The sequence below is a fragment of the Peromyscus eremicus genome, chromosome 3, assembly GCF_949786415.1.
Source record: "Peromyscus eremicus chromosome 3, PerEre_H2_v1, whole genome shotgun sequence".
NCBI lineage: Eukaryota > Metazoa > Chordata > Mammalia > Rodentia > Cricetidae > Peromyscus > Peromyscus eremicus.
Genome location: NC_081418.1, coordinates 75,624,695 through 75,647,737, shown reverse-complemented (window position 1 = coordinate 75,647,737; position 23,043 = coordinate 75,624,695). Strand labels below are relative to the sequence as shown.

At 41.1% G+C, this 23,043-nt stretch overlaps 1 protein-coding gene across 1 annotated transcript in view; it reads right to left on the bottom strand.

Annotated features, from left to right (window-relative positions):
- The window catches only part of Ccser1 (coiled-coil serine rich protein 1), a 486,840-nt gene extending 466,800 nt beyond the window's left edge, over window positions 1-20,040 (bottom strand). The window contains exons 1-2 of the mRNA XM_059257903.1: window positions 18,703-20,040; window positions 17,006-17,187 (exon numbers count right to left, since the gene is read on the bottom strand). Coding sequence (XP_059113886.1) covers window positions 17,006-17,187; window positions 18,703-20,011 — 1,491 coding nt within the window. The 5' untranslated portion in view covers window positions 20,012-20,040. The remainder of the gene's footprint in view (window positions 1-17,005; window positions 17,188-18,702) is intronic.
- Between the last annotated feature and the right edge of the window lie 3,003 nt (window positions 20,041-23,043).

Here is a 23,043-nt window from a genome sequence, read left to right as displayed (position 1 = left end):
CAAGCTCCTCCTCCTGCATCAAGGCTGGGCAAGGCAACCTAGCATGGGGAATAGGTTCTCAAAACCCAGCTCAAGTGGGAGGAACAAGAGGAAAGGACTGAGATTGGGATGTAAAATAAATGAAAAAATTAATTAATAAAAAAACATTTAACATAAAAAAATCTAGAATCATATTTTCTGGATTTCAAACCATATCTCAACAAGTACAACATTTATGTCTCGGACACAGGTTACTTATTATTGAGGGACTTTAAAAGTGTGAGCAATGTCACTAAATCTCATCAGCAGTAAATGCATACTATGACAGCAGAAGCACAAAGTGCCATGGAAGAAAATCTGAGGTTAATAGGCTGCTGCTCAAGGCAGAGGTCCCACAGGAGGAGGTTCTGGGACATACTTGGAAATGAGCAGGAAGGGGCCAGAAGAATTGGTGTGAGCTCCTGGTAAGGAAAGAGAAAACGGGCTAATATCCAGAGTGGAAGTGAATGTGATACACCTTTAAAATAATGAGAGGAAAGGGGCTTCCAAGAGCAGAACATGAATTTACGCATTACCCTTTATTTCAGAGTATGAAAGATTCATCAGTGCAATTTCAAATCCCACCGTCAACGGAATGTTAAAAGCTACTCACACCAGCTGCTTGTCTGTGTGAGTCTTACCACTTGTCACAAAGCAATATATTGCAGCAGACAGAATGCCAGGACAGATGAGGTCCCAGCCGCCTCCTAGGAATCCAGAGAAGAAAGATTTACAAAACTGTGACATGATGCTCTAGCTCAACGATTTTCAGTTGGGAAGTAAATAACATTTGTTTTATTGAACATTTAAATGGGCTCATCAATGTCACTTGAAGACTTTTTTTTCAAATATTTGCTTCCATTACTAATATGGTAAAAGTTACTGATTCTAGCCTAAAAAAAAAAGCTATTTTCTATCTCAGTGTTTTTGAAATGTCAAGAGTCTTGAAAAAGTGGATAAAACCACCATATTAGCATATTTTTTCATTATTAATTAATACCCATGCCCCTCAACTTCTTCATTTAGAAATTGTGAAGGAAAGTGTATAACTTATGAACTTTTTTTTTTTTTTTTTGGATTTTCGACACAGGGTTTCTTTGTGTAGCTTTCCGCCTTTCCTGGAACTCACTTGGTAGCCCAGGCTGGCCTCGAACTCACAGAGATCTGCCTGGCTCTGCCTCCCGAGTGCTGGGATTAAAGGCGTGCGCCACCACCGCCCGGCAACTTATGGACCTTTTGAGAGGAAATCCTGAGAGCTGTGGTTGTGTGCCTGTCAGATCGCCACTGAAGTACATTGCCCAGCCACTGGGCTGTCAGCTCACCACTGAATTCCTCAGATATCACTACTGTCCTCAGCCTCTGATGCCTTGCATGGTGTGCTCACAATCCCTTCCCAGTGCAGCCTAGAGACCTTGTCAGTGTGGAGGCATGCAGAATGCCCAATGAGAACAAATATGAAGAAGCATCCCATGTTGTGAGAGCCCTATAAGGTCAGCAGAAGCATCATCCTCACAGCATCAAGTGTCCAGTTTGTGGTTCAGCACAGTTCCACTCCCTGCACCTGCTCACATGATCCATGAGGAGATGGGGACACTGGTATATTTGAAGAACCCAGAATCGAGATTATGCCTTGCTCTATCTGGCACAAGCAGTGGTACTCACAGAGATGTTTTTATTGTGATGCTCACACAAGGTATCTTAATGTCAGATGAGGCAGGAGGACCTCCTCATTTTCCATGTAGACGGGCTTCTAGTAGGACAGGGCTCAGGGCCCCCAGGGTTCACTGTTTGGAATTGATAATGTTCAGCATAAAACCTTGAACGACGAAGAGAGTGGTTTATCTAGTAAAATAGAAAAGGTATGGCTCATGCACTAGCTCCTGGCTTGGCTTCTGGGAGGTCCGTAGATGCTCAAGGCTGCAAGCTGTCAAGGCTGACTGTCTGCTAACACCAGTGTCTGATGCAGTACTCCAGACCCCACAGGCTAACTTCCATGCAGCATTCATTCTCATGAGCAGGAATGAGCTCAGCTGCTGTCCCTTTACATGAAAAATTCCACAAATTTAATTTAATTTTCTATTTAATCTCCATAACTAATATGTGAAAAAGGTATTAAAATTTTTTTAATCTGCTTTATATTTAATTAGCACTGGTAAACATTTGCTAATTATTCATATTAAAATCAAGTGAATGGCTGCCCAGCAGTCCATAGGGAGAAAACACAGAACACCAGAAAAGACTATCCTGTATACAAGGATGGCTCTGTGGGTTCTCTCTAGGCAATCAATGCATTGGAGAGGACACGGGTTTGTCATGTTTAGAATCTTGCTGCAATTCCAGTGGATTAAACTCAACGAGGAGAGACGACATGAATAGAGGAAAAACCTCCAAAGCCAGAATGGCTGCTTTCAGAATGGTGGGGAAGATTCCTGGGAACACATGACAGACAGAAATTTTCGAGGAAAGGTATTCACAATAAATCCAGGAAAAAAGTAGCCACAAGCCAGAGGAGCCACCCTAAGAGAAGAAGGAGCCAAGCTGCTTTACCCAGGGCATGGCAGTCTTCCCTTCACAAGTTCTGAGTGAGTGGTAATCCCATCTTCTCTTTATAAACGAGCAATAGAACCTTGGAACGCATGAAATTATAACCCCATTTATGTATGTGCCAAGACCATCAAACATCAAAATCAGAATTCTTCTTTCAAACAAAAAAAAGAAAGAAAACAGATTTCAGTCCAGAGATCTGGAGACTGAAGACAGTAATCATACCGTTAAATGCAATGTTTTCTGACCCCATGTTCTACTTTTCCTCATTTTTCTGGTTCAGATGTTGCCTTACTCCATGTAATGTGCGTAACACACCAGGCATGCTATGCTCACCTTCGTTCCAGGCAGGATCATGCGAGAAGTCCGCCAGCTTTTGCTGTAGCCGAGTGCTCAAAGGCACTAACAACTGGCAACATTTACAGTAAAGGCACAAGAAACCAGCCAGGTTACTTGCTTTATAAATCTGTATTTTTACATGTTGTATATTTTAGCAACCTCGTCATTATAATCAGAAATTATTATTTTCATAAAATGAGCACAAGTAAACTCTATTAAGTACTTCTACTCCAGGATGTAAATCTTGGACATCATTCCTCAAAGATTGGGACCACAATGATACAACATTTTGAATAATGACAAATCAGTCAGAAGTTTACTAAATGTTTTTGAAGCCTTCTATGAGGTGTTCCCATTTTCCTGTTTAAAAAAAAAAATAAAAAAAAAAAAAAACATCATTTCAAATTAAGTCTACGGAGAGAAGAAGAAACTACTTTTTTCTTCGGTATCTTCCAATGGGAGAAAGAACCACTCAAACTATTAACACTGTTACTCTGCACTTTAATTTTCTGTTTGATGTACGGAGAATCCTGGGGTTAGGATATTAAGAATATCATTATCATAAAGGGAGCTCATTAACCAAATCAATATCAATAATTAAATAAATCTAATAATGTTTCCTTGGACCTTTAACATATAATGGTCAGTTAAATGAATACATTCAATAACCAAAACAATCATTTCATGATATTTTCCATAATCAAGGGAAGAATAAGAGTCGAAAAGAAGGAACACTACTTAAGCAATAGGCACAGTTAAAAGTTTGGGTCCATCTAAGCAATAGGAGGCAGACGATTGTAGTGAACATAACCATTTTAAGAAGGGTAACAACCTATTTAGTGAAAATTCTTCTTAAGAAGAGTTAGAAATATGATATACCTTTTCCCATATCAAAACAGATCATGATGGCAGCCCAAGTGGTAGAACAAACCTGTAATCTCAGCATTGGAGAGGCAGAGGGAGGAGGATTGTAGCAAGCTCCAGGAGAATTTAGTCTTTACAGCACAATCCAGGCCAGACAGGGCTCCAAAGCAAGACCAGACTTGAAAATTCCAAAAGCAATTGGTAGATGATAATTATAGATAGAGAGATATAGTAAATACACACATATAATAATAAATAGATAGATAGATGATACATGATAGAGATAGATAGATAGATAGATAGATAGATAGATAGATAGATGATAGATAGATAGATAGATAGATAGATAGATAGATAGATAGATAGATAGATAGATGATAGATAGATAGATGGTATATAGATGCTATGTAGCCCACAACACATGATATAGTCCCAGTAAACATTAACTTCTAAATTTCTCTGTTCTTGGCCGTGAAGAAAATTATGGAATAAGTATTTGCTTTGAGCCAAGTTTTTTGGGGTTTTTTTGGAGAGAAGGGCAATGAACATGGCTGGAAAAATTTCTTATTAATAGGATATCAAATCCTTTAGATATAAGCCAATGAGGGTATAGCAGGGACATATAATAGATCCACTTCTAGCTCTTTAAGAATTCTGCACATTAAGGCTGGGTGGTGGTGGTGCACGCCTTTGATCCCAGCACTCTAGAGGCAGAGGCAGGCAGATCTCTGTGAGTTCAAGGCCAGCCTGGTCTACAGAGCGAGTTCCAGGATAGGCTCCAAACCTACACAGAGAAACCCTGTCGTGAAAAAAAAAAGAATTCTGCACATTGATCTCTAAAATGGCTTCATCAGAGAATGAGGGTTTCCTTTTCCACATCCACCAGCATTTGTTGTCAGTTGACTGGGGTAAGATGAAATTTCAAAGTTGTCTTAATTTGCATTTCCCATTTGTTGAGGATGCTGAACACCTTAAAGGTATTTCTTAGTCATTTTTATTCTATCTCTTGAGAATTCTCTGTTCAGATCTTAGCCCATATTTTAACTGTGTCATTTGCTTTCTTGATGCTTCATTTATTTGTGTGTTACAGATTTTGGCTATTTATCCTCTACTGGCTAAAAACTTTCTCCAACTCTTTGGGTCCCTCATGGCTTCATTGATTGTTTCCTTTGCTACACAGAAGCCTTTTACTTTTCATAGTTCCTGTTTGTCAGTTGTTGTCTTTAATTTCTCAGTAAAAGGAGTTCTGCTCAGAAAGTTATTTCTTGTACCTGTATCTCATAGAGTACTGTCTATGTTTTCCTATCAGTTTTAGCATTTTAACTTTCATAGTTGAAGTCTTTGATTCATTTGAAGCTTGTTTTTGTGCAGAATTATAAATATGGATTTCATTTCCTACTTCTATGTTTGGACATCCAATTTTCCCAGCATCATTTGTTGAAGATGCTCTCTTCCAGTCTGTATTTTTTAGTATCCTTGTAGCATATCAGGTGGCTATAGTTTCATGTACTGTTTGTGTTTTCTAGTCTGGTCCCTTGTCCTCCATGTAGGCTTCTGTGCCTACATGGATAAACTGACATAAATACACATTTTGTTGAATGGTCTTTAAGCAAGCTCACCACTGTACTGATTGTGTTAACGAGTTGGGTAAATTATTGATTAATGTCTTTTCTACATTTGTATAATGCCATGTTTTAAATGTTATTTTTGTGTGTGTGTGTGTGTGTGTGTGTGTGCTGCATGTGTGTTTTGTGTGGGTAAGTGTGCCACAGTGCTTACATGAGAATAATTTCTGTGGAGGGGAGCATATATGATCTAAATACATTTCATTCATGTATGTATGGAATTACAAAAGAATAAAGAAACTTAAAAAGAAAAACTTAAAGGAAAATCAGGAGTGAGCCCCCACAGACAGTGTGTGTGTGTGTGTGTGTGTGTGTGTGTGTGTGTGTGTGTGTGTGTGTGTATTGCATATACAGGAACAACTGAATCCATTTAGTGTTGCTCTTAAGCATATGTATGTAGGGATGACCACTTGGGATTGGATAGCTGATCAGTGGTTTGTTCCTTGAGAAAACTGATTCTTCCTTTCTCATCCACATTGATTGCATGTATCTCTTTATACTTGTGGATGAGGCCATGTGACATTTCTCCCATCCACATTAGTAAGTCAGCTGCTGTTATTACTGTTTAGGTGGGCATAGTGCTGAGATTTTATTTATGAAACTTCCTTGTCATATCTAGAGTCTTCTATTTCACTGCAAGCATCTTGGTCCTCTGGCTCTTACCATTTTTCCCCCCTCCATGACTTTCTTCTAGCCTTAGGCATAAGAGTTGCACTGTAGATGTACCAAGTGATGTTGAGAAGCCCACCTTCACTTATTTCCTGCACAGTGACCAGTTGTGTCTTTATGTAATAGTCTCCATATACTGCAAAAAGAAACATTTTGATGAGGGTGAGAACTATATTTATCTGTGTTATGAGAATAGATATTTAGAAAATAGTTAGGAATTATATTGGTTTAGGGAAATGGCAGTGGAAAGTTCTCCTCTTGAGTCTATGATCTCTCTAGCAATTGGTTTTTGGCTAGGTTTATAGTACAGGCATAAATCCTCCTATTGAGTGTATCTTAAGTCCAAATAGACAGCTGTTGTTTACCTCCAAGTTAAAAGCACCACTATTCTACCACTGGGGATCTTTTGTCAGGCTGGCCATTATTGTGATGTGTAAGATTTACAGCTGAATAGGCTATTGATTACTCTTTTCCCTTGGCCTATTGCATAGCACCTCCCAATATTAAGAGAGAGCTAGTCCCCAGGCAGGAAGCTTCCAGGTCAGTTCCAGCTGGAATCTTCCAAGTCCTGTGTTCACAGTGTGTGGTATCTTCTGCAATAGGGTCAGGCTTTCAAATTCTGGGGAGCAAAACCTATATTCTTTAAAGAGTCTCTTGGACTACCATGTACAATGACTCAAAGTAAGATTTCTCATGCCTGGCACTAGGTTTTATTAGATGGTCTAAATCACTTGAGATCATTATCACCCTACGTGACTTGGCATAACTCCATTTAAGTTGAAATTTAGAAAGGGTTCAAAAACAAATAGCAGGAGGGGCTTAAAGCATAAGATGCCTTCATATTCTTCATATTTATCTATTCATTTCCCAAAAGCTGTTTGAGATGAACGTTTGCAAAGAAGGATTGCAATAATGATGATGCCTTGTGTTTTTCTAAAGTAAAACACAATTATTTAATATTTCTTTGAACACTCTCTGCCTACCTCAACCCCAGCTTACTGGAGAGAGCTGATTTGGACTCATCTGCAGTGAGTCCACATGATTTGGACTCATCTACTCAGACCTTTGCTCCACCTCAGTGGTAGTCAAAGACTCCTTAAGAGCCCTTCCCTGATGCAGCTATTGGGATGATGACTATTTGATTCCTTACTTAAATCTGGGATGGTTAGAATCCAGAACCCAGTACTTCTTACCTGCTCTAGAATGGTGTCCTTGCAGGTAAGGAACTTCACCAATGTTTATAGGATGTAAGCATTCTAAACTTCTAACTCTTCCTCTTCTTCTTCCTCCCCTTCCTCCTCCTCGCCCTTCTTGCCATTCTATGAGCAAAGAGCCCCCTTCGCATTGGCCATGCTGTCAAACCCCTCAAGTACTGTTGATGCTCAGATGAGCACACAACCACCAAGGGTCTCAGCCTGGGATAAACTGAATCGACCTTCACTCCACCTGATAGCATTTTAATGTTGCCTCATGACTCTCCTTCTGTGGTGGTGGTGGTGTTTGTTGGCTCTGGTTTTGGAATTCAAAATGTACAGTTTTAGTCAGTTGCTTCGGTAATATCAGCCTTCTTACTGAACAAGAATAGTATTCTATTTTAAAGTAAAAATATCCATAATGTAAAAATATATAATGTAAAAATCTTGGGGTAAAGCCAGAATGCCAGAATTGAAAAACTGCCTCATATCATATTACAAGAATAAAAAGCAACTCTTTACAAATCATTGGTATGCGTCAAGTCCTCTTAGTTCCCAAAAGCTAACTAATAGTCTGCTCACTACAAGGAGAAAAGAGATGAAGATTCTAGCATCTTGCATTTTCAGCCACATTGCACTGAATTAATAAATAAATAAATAAATAAACAAATAAATAAATAAATAGGTGGAAAGCAAACTATATCCTGACAACAATGGCTTAAGTTAACAGACTTGGCAGGCTTCCAGCAAGTTCTCTTCAAGAAACCACAGTCTCCCCTTCATGAAGCTTATGGGTACTCCAACATCCTTTTGTTGAGCAGGGCTTCCGAGAGAGACTAGCACTATGGGGCAGAGCGAGCACCGACAGCCCCTTTGTCTTTTCTAAATCTAATCCTAACATCACACTTCAGTCCTTTTTCATCAGCCTTTCAGCAGCCACAGCAGCTACCCATGGCTGCTGGGTCAAGTGTACGCTTTACTGTCAGTGTACTCTGGCTCCCACATGACTCTGAGATACTTTCTATATAGTTTTATTATTATTATTATTAAAAAATAATAGACTGAGAAGGAGAAACTCCCTGTGATTCATGAACCATAGCCAGGTGGCTGATTGCCCTTTCATTTAAATCTGTGTTCATGTAGCCACACTTCTTTGGAACATCAATCTACGGAGGGCAACAGCACGCTGAGACAGACCGCCTCATCTCACCCAGAGCCCAGTGCATGCCATGAATTATCTGACAGCTGGTCACCCTCCACTTCAAATCTCATAAGGCTTAAATATTCAAGATAATATCCTCCTGGTGGAGTTATTCTCCCAGCAGAGTGAAGAAAGAAATCGGAACATCAATGCAAACAGCGAGCTCTGGAAAGGGTTCCTTCACAGTTTAGACACTATAACCATCAATCAGACCAGTCCTCACAAAAAAAGACAAAGTTCAAAGTTAATTCTACATGGAAAGTAAGTGAGGTCATCTATAATAAATGTTGTCTTAAGCATTAATTTTGTTTTTGAAGTCAGGTCCTGTGACAATTTCATACAGCCTTAACTTGAGATTTAACAGAAAATGTTTTTAAATTAGTAGTTCATGTATTTTTTGGGTTTCATAAGTATTCACATAAATGCATAATTCTTAAACTTGGTTTCATCTAATAAAATGAAAAATACAAATTACTTCGCAAATGTCCAGAATATATATATCTTAAGGGCTTTCCTACCAATTTAACAATAAAAATAAATTGTTAACTTGAGTAGGCTTTGAAGTTGTAAAATATAATAATATTCAAATATTAAGTATTCAAATCTTAAAGGTATTATTCAAATGATTTTTCTAAGTGATTTTAATGCAATCGATTTTGAAAAAACTGAAATTTTGAGAACTATCAAAATAAATCAAGTAAATGATATTTGAAATCATTTTTAAGAATTCTTTTTCTGTTGGGGCTGAGAAGAACTAACACAGTATCCTAAAAATACACACTTAAGACATGAGTTTGGCTCTTAAAACACTTACCTTCTTAAAAGGCAGTGCGTGCTTGTTTTTAATTCTAAGGTCAATGAACAGATCTAGGAAATACACAGTGTTGTTAGGAAGTGAGTGAGATGAGATGGAGTTTGCTGCTGTCCTTTCCCCAAACACCCTGCCCAACTTGCTTACCGGGAACTGAAGTTACTTTTAACTGGAAAAAAATCATTCTTTTTTTTCTACCCCCCCAGGGGGAAGGGAGAATAAATCTATTTTGATAATGTTTTTTGTTAGGGAAAATATGCCTTAGATTTTATTAAGCAATGTGACTTTATTCCAGACAAGTTTCACAAAGGGGACATCTGTAGATCCCCTTCCTTCCTTGGGCTGTGCTTTACAATCCCATTCAAGCTAGGCACCAGTTTCTCTTGGAGGAGTGTCAGCAGAGGCCAGTTCCGGGACACCAGGGGAGACAAAGCAGAGGCCCCTGCAGGGCCTGTGCAGGCAGCCAGGGCTGTGGCTGCCAAGCTTCCTGGACAGTCAACACATGAGTGAAGCCTGAAACTTTTGCCACTATCTGTCCTTTGCTTAATGTCTGCTGCTGTCAGCTGGGGAAAGGGAAGGCTGATGGGGATGCCAGCAGTGGTGGCAGAATGTATGGGTCTGCTCTGTGGCACTGGCTGGAATGTGGGTCCTATGTTAAGGGGTATAATTACTGACTCCCCTAATGTGACTTTGGACACACAGTGTGTGGGTAGGTGGGGATAATTGAAGACTGAACTGTTGTGACAGCTGGCTAGAACATCTATGTATAACATGACTGTCAGAATAGTAATGTAGGTGGAAGAAGGGCAGAGAAGCCATTAGCTCTCAAGTTCAAGGTCATTGCTAAGTTCCAGCTTCCACCTATTACTACCTGAAGTCCTTTGACCCTTGCTCTATTTGCAAAAAAAAATGACATATCTTGATTCCAGCGCCTATCTGATACTAGAGTTCTGACACAGCAGCAATCTGCAGCCTTTGATAATCCATAAGTCACATGTAACTTCCCCTAAGTCTTAGATTTTCAGATGGGTCAGGTAAAGGAAAAGACAACTCCAGAAGGCAGCAGTAGACAGTAAACAGCTATGTCTGAAGAGGGAATCATCAAAGGAATTCGGAAGGACAGGGAGTGTGTGAACAAAGGAGAATTAATACTGAAAGAGAGGACAGGAGTACACAGATGGCCTCCTTGACAGTGTTAGATTATCAGAACTTAGGAAAAGATGAACATTGTAAAAAGACTAGGAAAACTGCCACAGTCCAGGACTCCAGTTCTCAACTGGGGCCATTTGGGCAATGTCTGGAGATACTGTATCTGTTTGTTTTTTCTTTTTGGAGGTTACTGGTATTCATGGATAAAGGTCAAAGACATTATTAAACATGCTGTAGCCAGGTGTGGATGTGCTCCCCCATAATTTCAGCATTCAGAAGGCTGAGGCAGGAGGATCAAAACCAACTACGGCTACCTCAGGCAACAAACACCAAAGAAAAGCCCCACAATGCATAAGATATGTCCTCTCAGAGGAATTACCCAGGAGAAAAAAGATCATGTCAAGGTTGACAAAATAGAAAGAAGGCTGCAGCAGCTGAGAAACTTCGAGCAGTGAAGAAGTGGTCCATCTGACCTACTCAGAGGCAAAGCAGATGGGCTGGAGCCCTGGCAGCAGGATACACAGACATACACACTAGTCTGTTTTCTTAAAAGATGATGGTGTAGTGAACAGTAGTGGGAGATAAAGAAACTAAAAGGGAAACAAGAAAAAGAACTGGTGGAGGATGATCCCCTGTCCCGATGCAGATTATAACTAATGAAAAGATTTTTTGGAGAGGAAAAGTGACGAGTATGTTCCTAAGGTCCAGGAAAATGAAGGATGATGGCCAGAGTTCAACACAGTGAAGGAAAGTTTGCATGAACAGAACATGTGGTGTGAACCATGTAAAGCTCACTCTTGCTACCCAAGCTGAACTGCTCAAGACCTACCTGACCTGTTATAGGGAGAAAGGATACAGTCTCCCTGCAGTGAAAAAAAGAAGATGCCCTGACATGGGTTACCTACAAGCCTTCTGGTGGCAGAATTCCTCACAGACAAACTAGCAAGCTATATTACCTCTCTAAGAAACTGTGTTGACCAGGCTGCCTACACACTCAGAGTCCCACTTGTCTCTTCCTCCTCGATGCTGGGATAGAAAGTATGTGCCTCTACACCTGGCTTTAGCCAGTTGTTATTGTGAGAATGTATCATATTATCTAGAACTGCTTGTAAAAATGTTTACTTAGATAAACACTAGGACTACTAATGAAAAGCTGGAATCTGTAATATGGCCCCCAATATAATGTCCACTTGCACTATACGGAGTCCCAGAGGAAGCCGTTGCCCACTGAGAAGATATCTGCTCTGTGAAGAAGGTAAGTGCACACGTACTGCAGCCCAAGCTAGATTCCACAGCCTGGTCTACGTCATGGGAGTCTGCTGACAGGCCCACGCTGCCTGTATCTTAACACCTAAACAGAGCTTACTGATGGGCCTCTCTTAGCCTGATAGTTTCTTCTGTTTCTCACTGAAATGTAAGCTCATCATTGGACAGTACTGAGAACAACTGGCTAAAGCCAGGTTTGGAGGTGCACACCTTCGATTCAGGACTCAGGAGGCAGAGGCAGGTGGAACTCTGAGTTTGAAACCAGCCTGGTCAACATTAAGAGTTCCAGGCTAGCTAGGGTTATACAATGAGACCTTGTCTCAACAACAACAATAGAAAGAAAGAGACAGATAGACAGAGACAGAGAGACACACATGACAGAGAGACAGACAGACAGAGAGAGATAGAGCAAGAACAACTGAACTGGCTGCATATAGAAAGTATAATTTTGTAGTTAGTTGAGAATATATACAATGAAAAGTCTTTTTTAAAAAATAAGGCTAAAAACTGGGCACTTGAGTTGTTTCAGAACTGATGTAAGACACTAAGAACAACAGATGCTGTAACAGAAGAGGCCAAAGCAGTCTGACACCAGAGTGAAAGGGTCCCTGGATTAACATAAAAATAGTAAAGTGACAGCAACCCAAACATGCCATTACACTGTCAGATTAAAACTGTTCATGCATGATTCATCTGTCAATCATAGCTCCAGGCCTGACATGGCAAGTATGGTGGTTCATGAGTTAATCATAAATAATTTCTCCCATTTTAAAATTATGTACGAATAGAAATATTAAATACTTTGCTTTTTATCAATTTGAGGCTCTTTTATGTTGGCTTTTGTTATTCGGCAGTAGTATATTTATAGGTTTAAGTCAGAATTTACCCTTCACATTAAAGCTATTGAGCTGTATTTAAATTTAAAGCAACAATAAAGCGATACAAAAGTAACTTTATAATTGTTTAAAGAAAATGTTAAACCTTCAGATTGTAGTGACTATCTTAAGAATCTGACGTTATTTTAAGAAGCATCAACCCTGCTTTACCAAATGTGCATCTATTTAGACAGCCAGAAACTTGTAATGGATCTGGAATCCACCAACCCTCAATCTCACAAGCTGTGGAGCTGTGCCAGCCAATGGCTCGGCTACACAAGACATATAGCGGTTTCAATCTCGGGAAAGGAAGTAAGAGATTTGACCAATTAAAAATAAAAACCACAGGACTAGAGAGGTGGCTCAGAGGTTAGGCACATGGGCTGCTCTTGCAGAGGACCTGGGTTGGTTCCCAGCATCCACATAGCAGCTTATAACCACGTATAACTCCAGTTCTAGGGGATCTGATGCCCTCTTTTGGCCTCTACAGGCACCAGGCACACATGTGGCACACATACATGCATTCAGACATTCAGACAAAACACTCATACCCATAAAAAATATCTGAAAAAGAAAAAAAATGTTTTTACACATAAAAGCATAGCACCAAGAGTGAAAAGCAAGGAGCCCCAGTCTTCTCATGTCTCCATTTAAAGGTTTAAAGAACATTTCTGAAGACGTCCTGCAGTGCTGCCGACTGTTGTTTAAGTACAGTTTGTGGCCCCAGAGGACTCACATTAAAATTAAATAGCCACTATGGGTAATGGAAGGTGGGGCTGAGTGGGACTGTGAGACTGACAAGGGTTCTCCCCTCATGGGTGGATTCACGGACCAGTGGTTTTTCTTGGCACTGGGTCTGTCTTAGATGCAGTTTGGAAAGTTCTTTCATCCAATTGCTGTCTCATCCCATATGACACTCTTAAGATTCTGCCAGCAAGAAGGCCATGGGCCAGCTGAAAACATCAACCCTGGACCAGAACCCTGCCCCAGATTCATCTCTCTCCTTACAACTTACACAGTCTACAGTGTTCTGTTGTTAACAACAAAAACTGGACTGATGCAATAGGATCAGAGACAAGGGTCTTTGCTTTGTCTTTACTGTGCCCCTTGATATTCCTTTAATGACAGAGAAAATATAAATGCATACAGATCCTAATGGGGTTTTTAATATGTACTGTTTAACCCTGTGGCTCTATGTTTTAGTAAGAATAATCACAGAGGTAATGAACTAGCAGCTTGGCCCATCCTTTGGTGAAGTGCATGATGAGCCAGGACAGAGCGGGCTCTGCAGATCTCTTACTCAAACTGACCATCCCACTATTTAACATACAGTGAGTTGTCGTCTACAAGAACTCTAATGGAGGCAGCTTCTAAATGAAAATGTCTCATTTCCCAAAGCTAATCAAAACAGAAAGCTTCTAAAGGGACTTAAACAGAAACCTGCAGGTGAGCCCTGGTTTCCCACCAGCACAGGACTGAGAACATGTACTTCAAGCTACCAACTTATGAAGGAAGACCCAACCAGAGAAGGCTGACCCTCGCCTGCGCTTCTTGGATATTGTGTTGTTGTGACCTGGGAGTGTGGGTGTGACCCTGGAAGTCTCCAGAAAGACCACAATCCCACGTGGATGATTCTGACAGAATAAGTCATAATTCTGTGGCTTGCAGCATCAACCACAGGCCTCACCTAATGGTGCAACATGGACAGTTGCGCATCTCTATAATAGTTTAAATGCCAAAAGGCGCCCACCCCTGCGACCATGGAGCCGCATACTCAGCAGCTGTGTCTTGAACCGATTAGCATTATTAGAAAGGCATTTCTCCACCACACTCCATATTAATCAATGCTAGAATCGCCTAAAATATTGCAGCATTTCTTCCTTTTGTTGTATATTAAAGAAGTATTTTAAATGTAATCGTCAAATAAAACAATGACTGAAGGATACAGTGAAATCATTGAGTACTTTTTGGTAAGTCACCTCTAAAACTTCAAAAGTGCTGGTTATTTATTTCAATAGTTATCTGAAAATTTAACCAGGTCATTGTAGCTTTATCAGATCCCTGCTCTAAGCCTAAAGAGTTCCACATAGCTCAGGCTCTACAGATCTCTTACTCAAACTGACCTTCCCACCATTTTACATATAGCGAGTTGTCATCGACAAGAACTACAACTAAAACGGTGTTTTCCTGCCATCTAGTGGCGGTTTTCTAATACTGCGGAGACACATGTTGACTATGATCACAAAAGAATACAATCCTTTTTTTTTTTTTTTTAACATAATCTCTTTATTGCTTCTTTGGGAAATTCACATCATGCACCCTAATTCCGCTCACCTGTCGGTCTCCCCATATCCTCCCCTCACCCTTGTAGCACCCCGTCAAAAGAAAAAAAAAAAAAGAAAGAAAAAAATCAAACCAAAACAAAATCAAGCAAGCAATCAAACAAAAACAAGAACAAAATAAAACAAACAAACAAAACCCTCTTCTTTGCTTCTCCATATTTCCTGCCTCTCCAGTACCTCTTCATTCATCCTGGTGTTTGGGAGCAGTGTGTCACTTAGTACACCCTTCTGTTCAAACAGCTTTACTAGCAAATGTTCATTGCAATGGGTCACTATCTGGTTCAAGGCCTCTGGTTTCTGGTAACCATAGTCACTAGATCCTCACTGAAACTCCTCTGGGATATCCAACAGCTCCCCTGCCCCCGAGTTATAGAGACCCTGCGGGTATCATTCCACAGGACCAGCCCCTTCACAAGCTACAGCAGGTCCTGGTCCTAGAGAAGGTAGATATTATGGTGGGCAGCCAACCTCAAGGTGGGCCTGGGAGGTAGGAGATGGCTAGCCTCTGGAGCTAGTCAGCCTCAGGCGAGGGGGCGGAGCCAGTTCTTCTTTGTCCAGGCAATCAGGGTTGTTCTCCCTCACCTGTGGTGAGGGGTGGGGCTATCTCTCCCAAGTGCAGAGGCTAGCTCTCCTCTAAGGGTCCAGGCCAGCTCTCTTGCTTCAGTGTCCAGCAAGGCAGGACCAGCTTTCCCAGGGCCAGAGAAGGGCAGGGCCGGGCTCAGCATGGCCCTTGGATTTCATTACATATGGTTCCTATGGCCCTCTGAGGTGACACAGGCCACAGACATGAACAAAGACTCCAGCTGCAGCTGGAACATGGATCCAGACATGGCCCTTAGAAGCAGGTTGGGCCCAGACCACATCCCGATTCCAGGTGGAAGTACCGGCCACTCATATCAGAATGACTCTGGTGGAGGCATGGCTCCGGGACACAAACAAGGCCACAGGTTGTGGCCCCAATCCCCTCCGGGTTCCTTGTGACCTTTAGTGGCAACATTGGGTCTTGGACTTCAACAAAGACCACAGATCTTATATTTTAAAGTTCTAGATCTAACACATGGATCGGAGACAGTGGTTTGCTGATGTTATCGGGAAATTTATTTAGAGTAAGTATGGGCAGAAAAAAAATTGCAGATATAAAATGTTTCAAGGGCCAACTCTTAAATCCACTGGATTGAAAAATTGTTTCTGTAACAATACAAAAACAATGTTTCTCTATAAAGAAACAACACAGTTTTCAGAGAGGAAAATATTTTGTAACAATTTTAGCTTCAATCTCCAACAACGCATTTATTGAAAAGCATCTTAAGCATGTTCTCTTGTTTAAAGTTCAACTGCAAAAAGGGTGCTGTATTTTTAATACACGAGAGAGAAAAAGATGAGAAGTGTTACCTTCCCACGTGCAGGCACTCAGCTTCCTGAGTGCACATGGTCAAACGCAAACACACATGGTCAATTTTGGTCCAGTGGTACCAGGAGTCGTGTGGTTTCTAATCTCCCCAGGATTAAGGAAAAGCTCCTCACTGAGAAGTGATTGCAACTTCTATCACCAAGCACCAAGATTTCCCTACAACCCCATGTTACCTTAGGATCTAAGCTTACCCAAGCTGAGGTATCCACACCCCCACACAAGCCCTCAGCCTATAAGCAAGCTCAGCACTTACACTAAGAATATGTTATAGCTTCGAGTGGCAAGTTTGCAGTGTTTCCCACAGCTCCTGCACCTTGCTCACCCTGGGAGAGAAGATCCAGAGTGAAAGAAGCCACTGAGGGCCATAAGGCAACAACAGCATAAGGTACCAAGTAGCGTGGTCAAGGAGTAGAAATGCATGTAAAACATGGCTTCTAAGGTGTCTCCATGGTCAGCATGGGTCTTGCTTTAAAACAGAAATGAAACAATTTTCCCCAAAACAAGGCAAGGTTGCTGCCTGGCACACTGTTACCTGTCCTGTCCCATGAGACTCTCAACTGAAAGTTTAGCCCGTCTGATTGGCAACATCGGTTATGGAACCGAATTTTCCATTCACTCTGTGTCCATTCTGCAAGAGGGGTGAGCAGCCTTGAGCACAGAGCATTACTCGTTATCTGCAGGCGGACAGACAGACTCACCAGACTGTTCATTTTGGAGGATGAGGACCCAGCTCTGTGCTTTCTTAAGCTGCTGGCCTCTGCATGCCCTTCTTTCGGCTTTAAGACCATTCCGCTGCTCCCCGCCGTCCCTTCAGATGAAGACCGCAGCCGCTGCTCCATATATCTTCCTTCATGGTACGGACTGAGGCTGCTGGCAAGGACTTTTCCAAGACAAATAAAGAAAAATGCATATCAATACTTACAGGGAATTTTTAATCAACGTACCATTTTAAGATAATGAAAAACTGTAGAATGATTTGAAAGTTCTCTACCTCAGAAAGATGTCTATGCTTATAGTAGCAGTTTGTTTAATCCCTTTTGAAGACTCTCAGCAGCCACATAAGCAAATTTATCTGTGTATCACATGTGCCATTCCATCACTCAGGCATCTGAGGCAAGAGGATTACTGCTAGTTCAAGACCAGCATGGGTTTCATGGGAGTTAGGGTCAGCCTTGGCTACCAAGTGACGCTGTCTCAAAAAGTATCAAACAAAAATATTTAGTCTTATGTCAGATATGCTCAAAACCAATTCATGTATTTAGACTACAAACTGTTTTGTTCTGAAGGAACCAGTTCAACAGTTGTCTTGATGATTTTTGATACGATGATGTGTCATTTGATTTATTTTTAATTTTACTTGATATTTTATGTCATTCATATAATACAGCATAAGAGTCTGAACTTTACCTCAAGCTAACCTCCACCTGGCTGTGCTACACAGTGGCTTGTTTCCAAGTCTGCAAAATCTGAAGCACAAGGAGCCAAACAGAGCTTGAGCCCATCCGTCATCTGCTTCTACAACTCTGGGTGCACATCTTCCTTGTCCCCTACCCCCAGTACTCTTGCTTAAGAAAGAGTTAACAATTATAAAAACAAGTGAGACCATTTTTAATGAATACTTATAAAGAGCACACATTATCTCTGGATACATATGCATCATTTTCAGCATTGAGACAGTTACTGCTGGCCACAGTGTTAATGACAGAGAAAATAATAAAATATAGCATGAAAATAGGCAAGTGAGTGGGAGCACATTCAACAGTTCCTTTGAATATTTTCTGGAACCAAAGTGAAATAATTCACACACACACACACACACACACACACACACACACACTCCTATACACACTCATATGACAGTTGAGGAGAAGGCATTTAAAGCGACATAGCTAGTTAATGTTGAGGCAGGTTTTGAACTCAGCAGGCTTTCCAACTCCAAGGACTGTATTTTCATACCCTGCAATCCCTTCGTATTGACAGATACAATTTATTTATATCAAAATGTGGATTCTAGTGAATAGATCTCTGTTAACACAGGAAACAGAATTGAAATAGCACACGTTTCCTTTATGAAAACTTTGACCGAAATGCCTGCATTTCACTAACTAGCAAGTAACAATGCTATTGTAGTCACAGTCCGAGTAGAGTTGCCTTCCTTCTACCTTCCTCTCAGGTCAGAATAACATAAACAATACAGCTAAGGAAAATGAGTGTCACAGACTTGCATCTCCATCATAACTGAGAGAAATTTAAAACTAGTCAAAAGCAAGCATTTAACAGAAATTATAAATGCAAAGGAAATGTGCCTCCACTCAACATATGGAGTAAAAATAATTGATCAAATAATAATGAAAATTAATTTCCATCATTTTTTGCACGAGGAAAATCTGCATACCTTTGGCAGCACTTGCTTCATATCCATAAGATGCTTTGTTACGAACACGAGGATCCCCGGATGAAGGGATTACCCTTGAATCTGAAACAGGGTGGACCCCTTTAATGCGTTCAGCTAGTGCCTTGTGCTGGTCATAGGAGCCCAGTGTCCTGGGTGAGCTGGTCCTAAGCATTGGTTCGGAGGGTTCCTCTTCTCTTTGATGAGCAGCTGGTGGGTGGGTCTCTGGGTCACTCACATTCCAAACAGGGGGCCCAGCGCTTTGCAGTAACACTTCCCTCTGGTCAGCAGCAGCAGTCTCTGGTAAAGAATGCAGTTCGGTGCCACACCGACCATCTAGCCTGTACCTCCCCGGAGACATCATCATACAGGGCACAGTCCCCACAAATTCCATCGTCTTTGTGCCAGCAGTGAGACTGGGATTGGGCTGAGAGGTAGCATCATTGTGACCAAAGTTGTCGCAGTGCGAAGCCATGCTTCCACTTTTAGGAAAGGCATCTGCCTCCGACAAAGAGTCTTCAGTCAAGGCCAAGAATTCTGAAGGGGTCTGTGCTGTGGTCAGGTCAGTGGAAAGCAGAGGCGACTGTAAGGAACTTCCTGCGTGCTCTGTTACATCCGCAGAGCAAGATGGGGAAGGTCTTCCTAAGGTGGGTTCCCGCTCCTGGTACTGTGCGACAGCCAGCGAGAACTCAGGCTGCTGTACCAATGACTTGGATTGGCTCTGTGGAACCGACTTGGAAAATTTAGAGTGAGATGAAAAGGATTTGGGGAGTAGCTTCTTGGTTGATTGTTTTAGAGAACGACGAGTTTGTTCTTCTGTGAATCCAGAATCATCCCCTTCACTTCTGCCAGAACTTAGACAATTTATAAAGACATTCTTATTAGTTGGGGGTTCCTTTTCCCTTTCAAAATCTTCGGTCAAAGATCTTGTGATCTTCTTACTTCGTGAAGTACTAAAACCCACAGAATGTCTTCCCCTGGTTTTGACTTGCTCCTCCAAACCTAGTTTCTGCATATTGCTGTGACTGGGTTGAGCACCATTGGAAATACTAAGGTTCTGGTCGACGGGTTCTGGCTTAGGTTCACTCCCCTTCTTGTAGTGGAAGCTGATGGAGGCAGCCCGGAATATGCTCCTGCGTTTCCCCACGCTCCCTGAGCTGGAGTTAGTGCTGGAAGGGGAGGAGCTGTGGACCCCAGCTGTGTTACCGGAAGAGGGCGAAGAAGGGAGAGAGTCATGTCTTCTGCTAATACTTTTCCTGAATATTGGCAACCGGGAGACCAGGGTACATCTCCTTGATCCTGAGTCCCCCATTGGGACCCTGAGGCTTACACTGAGATAGCCAATTTAGCAGCCTGGGAAAAGGTAAATACAAAGAAAGCAAGTCAATAGAATTCAATCTTGACCAGTACCCAGTTTAGCAAACTACAGCTTTTCAAGACAAAGAACAAAATTTGGTTTATACTACGATAATAGTATGCCAAAATTCAGGATTTAAGAAAACAGAAAAATCACCAACAAATTTGTATCAAAATCTTACTATGAATCAAAAAAAATTTCAAGATTATCACACATACTTAGTCCACTAAAAAGAATGCTAGGTTGGGAAACACAAGACCATTATTTAAGATCTGGACAATCTGCTTTTAAACTCTGGGACATTATTAAATCTGAACTTTTTATGCTTAAACACAGCCATGTTTAGTACCACGTGGCTCAACAAATGATCTATGCAGCTTACTAGAAACACAGAGCAGACAGTGGCAAGCCAGGCACTGAGATCTGCACTCATGAAAAAAACCAACTGGAGCAAATTCTTATCTACGGTGTCTGTCATGGGAACCTTGGGGAAAATCTGATTGCTGACAACAGAAACTCATCACCCAAGATACAAAGAGTTACAGACTAGCAAGATGAGCTAGGCAAGACAACGAGCAAAAGGAAAGACTTGATGCAAAGCTCAGGGGGTCACTAATCGTGAGAGTAGCAACAATGAGCCAATCAGAAACACAGGACCCTGGTGACCATATTTATGTTGGTGCACCTGGGTGTCAGTGATGAACAAGGTGGAGGAGGGGGTGGGTTGAAAGGTGGCTGTTCTCATCCTTTCTGATGTACAAAGGATTTCTCAGAGATGATCTCTTTTTGTTAGAACTCTAGAAGTAAGTAGTAATGTTATGGGCATTTCATAGTCCAAGGAAAGGGAGCTCAATATAATGTCACCAGCTAATGAAGCAAAACCAGAATAAGAAACCAAGTCTTCTTTACCCTAAAGGCTGGCTTGTGATCAGTACAGCATACAGGAAGCTCTGAATTCTCCAGAGGGAAGAGCAGAGTGCTGCTGACATGCTCCCACTGCAGAGACTGCTGCTCAGTCAGTCTCATTTCAACTCACACATTCAATCTTTCTGTTCTGGTATTGCCATTTATAACAGACTTTCATGAGACAGCATAGTTGGCTCCTGTTTTGGTTTGATAAAAAAAAAAAAGTCTCACTTAATTAATCTATTTCTGATTGTCTTGTCTTGTGATGCTGGGCCAGAACCCCAGTGAGCTGAATAGACACATGCAAGCCTTCTTTCTTTCTCTGCTCTTGATGGCAGCATGTCTAAGAGTAGGAACTACTTCAGGTTCCAAATTTGACTTCTCGATAGTGATAGACTGTAACCTGGATTTGTGCACTAAAAGCAAACCCATTTCCCACTAAGTTGTCTCATTTTTTGTTGTTGTTGTCCAAATATTTTATCGCTGCAACAGAAATAAAGCTAAAATGTTTACAAAGTCGTGGGGTTTTATGTCTTTTTCATGTGTCCTTCATCTTTTGTTAAACCCTTCCTATCCTGTCCTCCATTGCTCCCACACCAATGCTTAAAACCTTTGTGAGCATTTTAGCTTGCAAAATTCTCCTTTCTACATTCACACTTGTTCTAATACCTACTTCCCCGGTAAGGCCTTTTCTCCTTCCCATGTCATGAGCCCTTTCTAGCTTCCTGCCTTCTATGGACACTCCATATCAAACACATGAGTCTAAAATTTCAATACTAGCATGAACATATGGCAGAGAACATGCAGTATTTATCTTTCTGGGCTTACGTTATTGCACTCAGTATTGTTCAATCCCATCCATTTTCCTGCAAATCTCATGATTACATTTTCCTTCACAGCTGACTGAAACTCCATTTTGCATATATATGACATTTTCATGGTACACAGGCTACTGCCACTGCTACTGGTTGCCTACCATAACTAGATGATATGACCCTAATGCTGAAAACACCACACACTTTGGCTGCAGGACATAAAGAAATCAAATGAGAACTGACCTGGAAACTTCCTCCCTGCTGACTACCAAAAGGTATAGTGCATGCATGCCACTGGGGGGGGGGGAGTAATCAATGTTCTTACCCAGTTGTAGACCCAAGATGCTACAATACTGGCCTGCCAGGCAAGATGTGTTCACCGGTTCAATAGCAATGTGCATGTTAGGGAAGGAACCAGCCACTTCCTGATTGGATTTGAGGCCTGCTACATAAGGGTAACTCATAGCTGGTTCAGTAAATCTGGTCAGAAGCACATGGCTAAGGATCATGGGCCCTAGAGTGGAACTGATCAGTTTTGCTAAAAGAGTATCTTATAGTTGGGGCCAAAATATTATCATTATTGACATAAATATGTATCAATATATTTCTTGGCCTTTTCTCTAGCATTTCTTGTTTCAGCACTCAACTGAAAGAGTAACTCAATTCTAGACCTCCTGAGCAAGTATTTGAAAGATTTACATGCGGAAATTTTTTCAGAAAATCTTTTATAGTAAGTAACCTTCTCTTAAATAGTTAATACAAACAGTGACACCTCAACCAGGCAAGTGTAGAGCACATAGGCTACTACTCATGTTGGTTTGTCAAGTGGAACTCTGTCCTTGAGTAGATATAAAAATCTATTAAACAGAGAAGATTCTTTAAACTTCACTTTGTTGTACATGAAGTCTTATTTCCAACTGGAAGGAACAAATGGCAGAAAGATAAAATACCTGTAGCTCAGATTTCCTGAGAAAAGCTCTGTGGGGCCTGGCAGCTATCTAAACCTCCAGATCCACCTTCTACTGCACATCACTCTTTTCTGTTTCCACCTTCATCCTTTGAACAGCCAAGACTGTATCTGCTTGCTTAGCTACTCCGTTAATTAAGAAGTACCTAATATAGAATGGATTTTCAGTGGGTAGTTTTCCTTTGAACACATCAATATTTCAAAAATAGATAAACATATCAAGCTGTACACCTTTCAGAAGCTTATCAGAAGCCTTTCAAGTTATGAAAAATAGTGTATCTGAAAACTGTGTTTACCAG